Source organism: Triticum dicoccoides, chromosome 1A (genome assembly GCF_002162155.2).
Source record: "Triticum dicoccoides isolate Atlit2015 ecotype Zavitan chromosome 1A, WEW_v2.0, whole genome shotgun sequence".
Lineage (NCBI taxonomy): Eukaryota > Viridiplantae > Streptophyta > Magnoliopsida > Poales > Poaceae > Triticum > Triticum dicoccoides.
In genome coordinates this window covers 531,894,259-531,903,327 of record NC_041380.1, presented here as the reverse complement: position 1 = coordinate 531,903,327, position 9,069 = coordinate 531,894,259, and the positions used below count along the sequence as shown (strand labels likewise).

At 47.2% G+C, this 9,069-nt stretch overlaps 2 protein-coding genes across 3 annotated transcripts; one reads left to right on the top strand and one right to left on the bottom strand.

Annotated features, from left to right (window-relative positions):
* The first annotated feature begins 6 nt into the window (after positions 1–6).
* LOC119286240 (outer envelope protein 39, chloroplastic-like) lies at positions 7–5,582 on the top strand. 2 transcript variants are annotated; one of them, XM_037565624.1, is made up of 11 exons: positions 7–81; positions 196–262; positions 389–421; positions 764–908; positions 2,189–2,347; positions 2,428–2,498; positions 2,579–2,657; positions 2,734–2,849; positions 2,922–3,069; positions 4,161–4,230; positions 4,977–5,582. In XM_037565624.1, the coding sequence occupies exons 1-11, from the start codon at positions 48–50 to the stop codon at positions 5,138–5,140; spliced, it is 1,086 nt and encodes a 361-aa protein (XP_037421521.1). In that variant the 5' UTR covers positions 7–47; the 3' UTR covers positions 5,141–5,582. The 2 variants fall into 2 exon arrangements, with proteins under 2 accessions (XP_037421521.1, XP_037421513.1); XM_037565616.1 differs by having other exon boundaries at positions 386–421.
* An 843-nt stretch (positions 5,583–6,425) lies between these two features.
* On the bottom strand, positions 6,426–7,516 carry LOC119286231 (protein LURP-one-related 5-like). The gene has a single exon (XM_037565607.1). It carries the CDS (start codon positions 7,445–7,447, stop codon positions 6,716–6,718), a length of 732 nt encoding a protein of 243 aa, XP_037421504.1. The 5' UTR covers positions 7,448–7,516; the 3' UTR covers positions 6,426–6,715.
* Positions 7,517–9,069: the final 1,553 nt, after the last annotated feature.

Below are 9,069 nucleotides of genomic sequence, written 5' to 3'. Positions count from 1 at the left end.
CGCCGCATGAGCCGGCCCGCCTCCCAGCCCCACCGGCGTCCGCAGCCATGGGAGCCCAGCAGAGCGTCAATGCCGGCAAAGGTCCGCGCCCCCTCCCCTCCCCTCGCGCGCCTAGCTCGATCCCTACCTCGCCCGCTCCGCCGTTTTGGCGTTCCGCGACTGCGCGTGGCTAACGTGTTTGCCTGAATGCCGCAGCCAAGGTGGATTTGCAGGTCGACCTCACCCACATGCTCTGCGAGGCGCTCCTGCTGCCGCCCCTGAGGTGCTCGCCCTTTTGCCTCCACGACCGATTGGCCGGCCGCGGTCGGGCCGCACGCCGCGGTTTTTTGTTTACGGACCTTGGATTGCTGACTGTGTTGTTTTCTTGGTCTGTTTTTCCTTTCAGCAGCTCCAGCGCCACCATCTCGCAAATCGTCGGAAGGTGGGGTTGCGTGTCCTGATTCCGCTGCTAGTAAAGTTTATGTTCATATGCGTCACAGAATTCATTCAGGCAGGCATAGTTGGCTGATTTGTGCGCGTCCATGTGTGCGTGCACGCGTCGGTGTATTTCACTTCACACGCGTCGCAGAATACCCGTCTGGATTTACGAATGATTGCTCTCTGTTTAAACTTTGTACCACTTTGTTCCGAGTTCTGAAGTTTTACCATCTTGTTCTGAGTTCCGAAGCTGTACCATTTTGTTCCGAGTTCTGAAGCTGTGTCATTTTGTTCCGAGTTCTGAAGTTGTACCATTTTGTTCTGAGTTGTGAAGTTTGGTCTGCAGGATCTCCCTCAAACACCCAAGCCTATTTGGGAGGAGTGAGAAGTTGGACGTGATTCTGGATAAGGGTGTCAATGACTCTAATGTTGTTGTTGCCTTTAGACGCCCAAGGCCCGAATGGTTATCGCAGCAGTCGTTTGTCATTCAGGTCTGCATTCTGTCTGATTGTATCTCGGCTTCTTAATTGAGCCTTCTGTCTGAAATTGAATATATATGCTGCAGTGCTATAGCAGAAACATGGTATAGTGTTTTAAATTGTTGCTAAGCAATTTATACTTCATTGATCTTGTTAACAGTACTCATTTCTCATTTTCATTGGTATTCTAATTCTCTGGTGTTCTCTGCACTAGAAATGAGTAGAAGAGATGTAGTAGAGTGATAGTTGGCCCTGTTAACATCTCTTCTATAGTAGATGTAGCAGTAGAGTGGTGGATACAATATCATGAGAAATAGGAAAATTTTAAACTCAAACACCAGATGGCATGTTTAACATTTAACATGACTAATCACTGTAAACAACGTAAGGCTCTCAAGTTAATTTTATTTTCCTGAGCACAGAGAGATACCCTGTCTTCTTTGATCAAAATCAAAACAGGGTCTCGAGTTACCCAAAAACCATTGAAAAACCTGAAACAAAGCATACTAAGTACAACAGCACACCAGTATACACTGAGATTTAGACAAATGTTTGGCAGAAAGGAGTAAAAACACACCTTCTGCAGCACACATTCTCACTATCATTGTTGTGTGATGGGCCTGCAACTCAACTACTCAATGCTGTCTGTTGTTCCTGATTGGAATGGAGAATCAATTATTAGGCCTCTCTAGTTGCTGTGTTGGTTATGGACCTGCCCTACTTTACTTGTTGCCGGACCATTACAATCCCTTTTGCTTGCAACTGACCTGAGGTAGCCGCCCTGGCATGCTGTGGCATCGGCTCCACCAGTGTCTGAATCTGTAATCGAAGTATTAAGCAGAAGACGTTATTCGCCGTAGTAATTCTAGCAATTAATGGTTCCATTATCTTGCAAGTTGATTGGTTTGGTGACCACCTTATCCTAGAACGGGTTTGCCCATCATAAGACCGTCCCATGACTGTTGGTGTTGGTGTGAGGACACCATCCCTCATCTTGTCTTAATTTTGTGCTTGTGAGGGATAAGGTGATAATGGACCAATCCATTCCGCCCTTCAAACAAAACAAGTGGATTACGTTTGGAATTAGGATTGGATGGTTGCTCGTACCATACACTTGGCTTGATCTTTGTCATATTACTTCCATTATGAATGGTTACCTTTCATGCAAGTTGATCGGGTAATTATTTTTATGAAGTATGTAAGTATGAACTTGTGAAAAGTGGTTAGGCGTTGTATGCTGTCTTTTCTGTTCACACACCTTTTCTTGTTTGCGTGCTGGTTTGAGCAATCAGCACTCGATGACACCAGAAATTGCGGTGCATGGTTTTCCGGCTGACAACTTCACACGGTCAGGGAGCAGAGGGGTGAATCTAAGCCGGTTGTCGCTTGGGGTGGAGATTAATGAACCGACAACATCAAAATGGACTTCTGGAACCAGTGTTAAGTTTGAGGTGAGCATCTAGTCAAATCCAGTTGTTTGCATCATCTTCATGCTGTACAACTTCTCTTATCAGATGTCCTTTCCCTCCAGCATATCCGTCCTGTTAATAATGATGGGCGCTCAATAGCTAGGGACCACGAAGGCTTTCCCCTAACATGCAGGTGATAACAGTATTTCTTTGGATGTGCCCTTTGATACAATAAAAAGAAGTCTCATTGTTTAATGTTCTTTTATGATGTAGTGGTAACCTCCATGACAACATGATTATCTTGAAGCAAGAGTCTGGTTATGCGGATGTTAAAGATAATAGCTTCTTAAGAGTAAGTTTGTGTTTATTTCATCTCCATCTTTCCTTGACTTGACTGTAACTCCATCTTATATAGTTCCCAATGACAGGTTAATTTTCAAATGGAACAAGGATTGCCACTTGTACCAAAATCACTAACTTTTAACAGAGTTAAATGTGCTGTTTCGAAAGGCATTAAACTGGGGCCAACATTTTTGGTTACTAGGTACTGCATCTGCCTACTGTACTGCAGCAACACTCTTCTATGAAAGTTAATTAATCTCTTCCTATGCTGCAGCTTGACAGGCGGTTCCATTGTGGGCGACATGGCACCGTATCAAGCATTTGCAATAGGTGGACTTGGTAGCGTCCGGGGTTATGGCGAGGGTGCAGTTGGTTCAGGAAGACTGTGCCTAATTGGTAACTGCGAATACACGGTTCCTTTGGTATGTAAATAACAAGCCATATATATTATATAATCCCCCAAACAGTTTATGTAGTCCGTAAATCAAACTTGGTAATCCAAGAACCAGAAGTAACTAGAAGTTGCATCCAAACATGAAATGGATAAAAAAATGCAATCAATTAGATGCGTACATATTTACTTGGACTCTTTTTTTTGCCATCATTATTAATTTGTATGCTTTATGCAATATTCACCTTTTTTTTCTTTCTCTTTTACCCATTGTGGTCTTTTACATTTTCTCCTGTTGCATATATGGGTCAAATTTATGGGATGATAGGTGGTGTCTGCATGCAAGAGGAATATACCAAATACTGCAAAGGACTGCGATGAGGAATTGATAGTCGAAGGATAGAATTTTAGGGTTGAAAGTTCAGAAGTTAGCATAAATGGGAATTTCTCTCTTCTAATAAACCTGCTTAATCTTGATACTGGAAGAAAGATAAATTCAAACTATATTAGCGGAATATAACATGAAGGCTTGCAATTGGTTCTTCTTCGAGAATCAGCAAGTCCCGTCTCTCTAAAACAAATTAATACTGTACTAATTTTGGTGCTTACTAGATGACTTTATCCATTTTATATTTGTATGGTAGTTGACCGGTGCAAGTTTTATCAGATCTGCATAAATGGAACCAAAATTCTGAAGAAATCATGTGGCCATATCATTTTCAGCCTTTTAAATGCAACTAGCACAATAAGGACATTTCTTGTGGTTACTTAATTTGTGCTAGAGTTTTGCTGGATAGAGTTACACACTAATCAGTTCATTAATATTAAGATATTGCATAGCGAACATACCACTCATGACTGGAACTACTGTATGAGAATACACAATTTTCATTGAATTTACACATGCTTTGGCAAACTCTAGCTAGACTGCCAGGCAAAAAGAATTGTCCTGGGATTGTTCTAGTAGAAAGTGAACTCACCGTTGGTGCTGTCACTTATTTGACTATTAAAGCATCCTCCACCAATGGAAATCCGTACTGGTTGATATTAGGTTTATCTTCTTGTGGTAGTCTTGTCCATTTGGATTGTCAATCAAATACTGAAACGTCTGTTTCTGTGAAGGCAAAGAATCTCGAAGGTTCTCTTTTCATGGACTGCGGTAGTGATTTAGGATCTGCTCGTCATGTTCCTGGTAAGGGCTTCGCTTCATCTTTGCATACTTGAGTACTTAGTAATTTCTATTTGCCATTTTGTCAAAATAAAATAAAAATCTAATTGCAACTAGAAGAAAATGAGGCTGATATACTTAAGCTTTTCCGATGCTTTTAAAATTGAACAGTGTAATTCATAAAGTAAAAATGAGGGGCTTGATTTACAGTTGCTCGCTACTCAGCTACACTAAATTTGTGCAGTTTTGTGTCTGTGTGGAAAGCAAGCACGCCTTTCTCAAACAGTTAGAGCTTACTATTCAATTGGTTTGGACTTACAAATTCAGTAGTACAGTAGAAGCTTAAATAATAAAAAATTCTGGCATTTTGTATGGGATAACCAAGATCAAGATGTCTCTGCGGTGGAAAATCATGCAAATATCATTGACGTGATGTATCAACCAATGAAGATCGAACTAAGTAAATCAACACATCACCTGATTTGACTGAAGGAGTTAAGCTTATCAACATGAGGACAATGCAATTGACATCAGCATACTGTACCATAGAGCACACATTGGACAAGAGTTATAGTAGAGTCCTCAAACATCCTTTTGTTTTATGCCCACTCCTGGTTATGAAACATTTAGTGCAACATATCAATGCTGAGTTGCATTTGATGTTTCTTTTCTTCATATCTCAGTATGATAGTATTTCCTTGACCATACTCGTTCCGTCCTGCTGTGATTTTTTGTTCAATGATCATTCATCATTCACCAAATGATGGCAGGCAATCCGGCTCTTCGGCAAGGGAAACCGGGATTCGGTGTCGGGTTTGGATACGGCGTCCACTTCAACACGGACATAGGCCAAATCCGAGTCGACTACGCCATGAACGCCTTCAGTCGCAAGACCTTCTACTTCAGCATCAACACTGGCGGTGCTGGCTCATAGATCATCAAGAACATACCTGACATAGCATAGAGTTACAAGCCATGACATGCGAGCACCTCTCCGCCAACATGCCTCGGCGCAACTGTCCAAGGCATCCGAGGGTTGTACAGTCGAGGTTGTTGTTATCTTCTGCTGGATGCTGAACGGACAGTTCATGAGAATGTGAGATGACATGTGCAGAGTGCAAAGCTGTGGCCTGCGGAGCTTTGGCTGAAGGTGCCCCATACCGTCTTATTCTTTGCTAGTGGGATAAAATGCATCATCATCCATCGGAGATGCTCAAGCTGATCGAGAATAATATTTATTTTTTATTCTTTCTTTTTCTTGTATATTTTTCATGAACTGTACAGCGTTAGGAGGAGCTGTCTGATTTGCCGCCACAGTTTTCTGGCCCAATGTTGTCGCAATCATCGGTAATTTGACCTGCCTTGTGGTTGGGATGCGCTGATGTTGCTACACACATTTCACCAACCAACCAAGCGACGGCAGGTCTTCACCGGTGCACTGCTCGCGCCGAAAGGGAAAGAGATATTGTGACGATTGTCCTATTTTTCCAAGTTGATCGCCGTCCACAGGAGAGGTTGCACGTTTAATTTCTCGGCCTGAAAGCACCAGCTTCGCTTCACCGCCACATAAACTGGTCTCCAGTTTGCAATTTGCTGACCCTGAATTTTGAAAATGTATACGCATCGTAGCAAGGTAGTTCAAAAAAATTATACGAGGCAATCGAGACTGAAAATGGTGCACTCGGCTTCGGTTTATGCCAATGTTTCATGATAATCTTCTTTTCTGAAAACTTGACCTTCCAATTTAGTAGTACTACACAGAAGTAAATTTGCTATCACTAGTGGTAATTTAGCCTGTACTAGTAGAGTACCTCTTAATTTACACAAGCCATGACTCATGAGCTATTGGAACCAGTCGCATGACCAAACCCGAATCTTTTGTAGGTAGAGGGGATCTCTGAACTTCGCTTAATTTCTCAGTCTGAAAGCACCGCCTTCTCTTCACTGCCACACCACGTTGTTCCCAGTTTCCAACTTGCTGACTCTGAATTTCCAAATACGCACACCTCGTGGTGAGGTAGCTCAGGTGGATCACCAATATTATACGAGGCAATCGAGATAGAAGACAATGCAGTCGGCTCTGGTTTATAGCATCGTTTTAGGATGAATTGCAGTCAATTTTTTGAAAATTTTACCACATTAGAGTAAATTCAGCGCGCGCGGTTACGCTTTGCACCAGATATATCGCTTAATTGCAGTAGTCATGAGCGATGGATCCGAATCTTCAGTAGGTATAGAAGACTTTCATAACACCCTGTTTAACAATTCCAGATAGTACTTTTATAAATATATCAAAACTAATGTAATAATCAAACAGTGCAGTGCAGTGGAGATCTTGTCCATGTTCACTCAAAGCTACAAGCTCGATCCAATCCAAGCTTTGCTTGCCAGGCAACAATGCCAGCCAGGAGTCCGTCCGCGAGATGCGCATCACCCACCCTGCCTGCCTGCGCAGACCAATGGAGGGGGACAGAGGACCAGGCACCCACGGGGAGCCTAGTGGCTACCACTACACCGGCGAGGTGGCCTCGAGGAGCAGCTCCTCGCCGAGGACGCCGTCGAGCTCGTCCCCGGTGATGCGGCCGAGCACGAGCACGATCCCCATGGCGAAGGCGGCGTCGAAGCCGGCGCGCACCCACAGCACGAACACGTCGCGGCCGAGCACCACGTGCGCGCCCTCGTCCACCTTCCTGCGCACCTCCGCCACCACCGTCTCCTGGTCCTCCCCCTCCTCCACCTCGCCCGCGCCGCCCGAGGAGGCCACCGCCACCACGCGGCAGCACCGCCTGGGGAAGGACCCGTCGACGCGGAACTCCTTGGCGGCGGGGGAGTGGGCGGGGGCGAGGAGGTCGACGAGGACCCCGGCCCCGGCGCCGAGGATGGAGGAGCGGCGCGCGGAGAAGAGCGGCTTGGCGCCGCCCGCGGCCCCCCCGTCGCCCAGGAAGCCGTCCCAGCGGTGGTGCAGGCTGGGGCGGCGCCTGCGGACGGTGAGCACGGGGTCCCCCGCGGCGCCCAGCAGCGCCAGGTCCCCCGCCGCCGCGCCCCCACCGCAGGCGCCTCCCCGGCCGTACGTCTCGAGGCGGAAGGCCAGCGCGCCCGTGCGGTGGTCGTAGGCCTCCAGCCCGTCCCCCGGGGAGAAGAGCGTGGTCTTGCGCACCGTCAGCTCCCTGTCCTCCGCCTCGCAGTGCTCCTCCCCCACCACCACCGTCGCCGCCGGCGCCGGCGCCTCTCCCCCCTTCATACCTCTCTCGCGCGCGCTCGGACTAGTCTGGCTCTCTCTGCTCTCGTCTGTGTCGCCGCGCGTAGAACGAGGTGGTAAATAGCGTGGGCGGTGGGACGGGTCGGCTAGCTTTTCTTTCTTTCTCTCGGTGGGTTCCGGGTTCGTGGGGCCGGGTCAGCACCGGGCCCACCCCACGAGCGGGTACACAGGGAGGTGGTGGCGATGGACGGCTCAACATGGCAACGAGTACCCGCTACCTGCGAACCCGACAGATAAAAACCTTAATAGAATAAGGATATGAGAAATTAAAACACCTATGAGTTTTTAAATGAGAAAAATCATACCCAATGGGTTAGGCGGGTACGGGTATGGGAAGGCAATATCCATACATGCAAACCCTCAAACCCGAATAATAATAACCATATCAAATAGGTCTCATGTGTCATTGACTTAGATAAAAAAAAACCTAAGCTGCCACTGGACCCAACCATGCCCCGCCCCCTCCAAATTCCGGATCCAAAATTGCGCCCCACCCCCTTGCACCTCATACACACCATCAAATCGCACCCACTTGCTAACCCTAGGTGGTTGAACCTCACACACACCATCAAATTGCGCCCACTTGCTAACCCTAGGCGGTCGGCGCCGTGCTGCCGCCAAGCCACCGCCGCTGCGTGCATGAAAGCAACCAGCCGCCTCCGGCCCGCTCCTTCTCCTGATCTTCTAGATGGGTATATGTGGTGGAATATTGTATGTATGTGCTGAGATGCTGTCAATATGTGTCAAAATACGAAAATGTAAATGCTCAAACATACACACCTAGCTGGATAGTTTTTACCCGCGGGTACGCATACGGGAACAGTTTGAAACCCGCTGCGTGGTACGGGTACGGGTATGGGTGAATTTTTTTGAGATGGATGCAGATATGGGCACGTAATATCCATACTCAAACCCTGCGGGTGCCATGTTGATGGACGGCGATGAACAGGGATTGGGTCTCGCCGTGCGCCCGGGGGCAGTGGGCAAGTTCGTTATCGAAGGCAGCTTTGGCCTGTTTGGAAGGAGGAAAGGGACCGGACTGAGACCGCGGGGGAAAGCAAAGGAATAAGAGGAATAATGGGCTGGGCACGGTCGGCTGGGATGCTGGAAGATAACGTAATTAGGAGGCGATTGCGATCGTAAACGAACCAGCTCGAGCGCGATCGTGGTTGGATTGGATGGGAGTTCGGTTGGAATGTTTGTTTGTGTTTCTCCTCCGTACCGTACCGTATCGTGCAAGGGTGCTGGGAGGAGCCAGAGGTTCAGATTTTTTTTTTTTGAGGTAAAGCGAGAGGTTCAGATAAGATTGTTTAGTATGGCGGGATGAGATTACATATCGGCCTGGGCTGCGAGTGGGGTTCGTCGATGACAGAAAGGACGTGTTTGGTTGCCTGCATACATCTTAATCAGGCCCGTATGAAAAGAATCCAGCCTGTTTGGTTGTCTGTATGTATTGTTGGACCTACATCGCACACTTTTTAAAGCATCTTTGGGCCTGGCACGCTGGAAACGTTCACATCGGCAGTTTCTTGCGAGCCAAGCGGAGGTGAGCGCAGGCGAGTGGGCCCTTGCACAAGCGGAGACGCGAGGGATGCGAGGTGATT

Coding starts and splice junctions, on each gene's coding strand:
- LOC119286240 (XM_037565616.1), top strand. CDS start 48: ATGGGAGCCCAGCAGAGCGTCAATGCCGGCAAAG. Junction 263..385: donor CTCCTGCTGCCGCCCCTGAG/GTGCTCGCCCTT, acceptor TTTTCCTTTCAG/CAGCTCCAGCGCCACCATCT. Junction 2,499..2,578: donor GGCTTTCCCCTAACATGCAG/GTGATAACAGTA, acceptor TTTATGATGTAG/TGGTAACCTCCATGACAACA.
- LOC119286231 (XM_037565607.1), bottom strand. CDS start 7,447: ATGAAGGGGGGAGAGGCGCCGGCGCCGGCGGCGACGGTGGTGGTGGGG.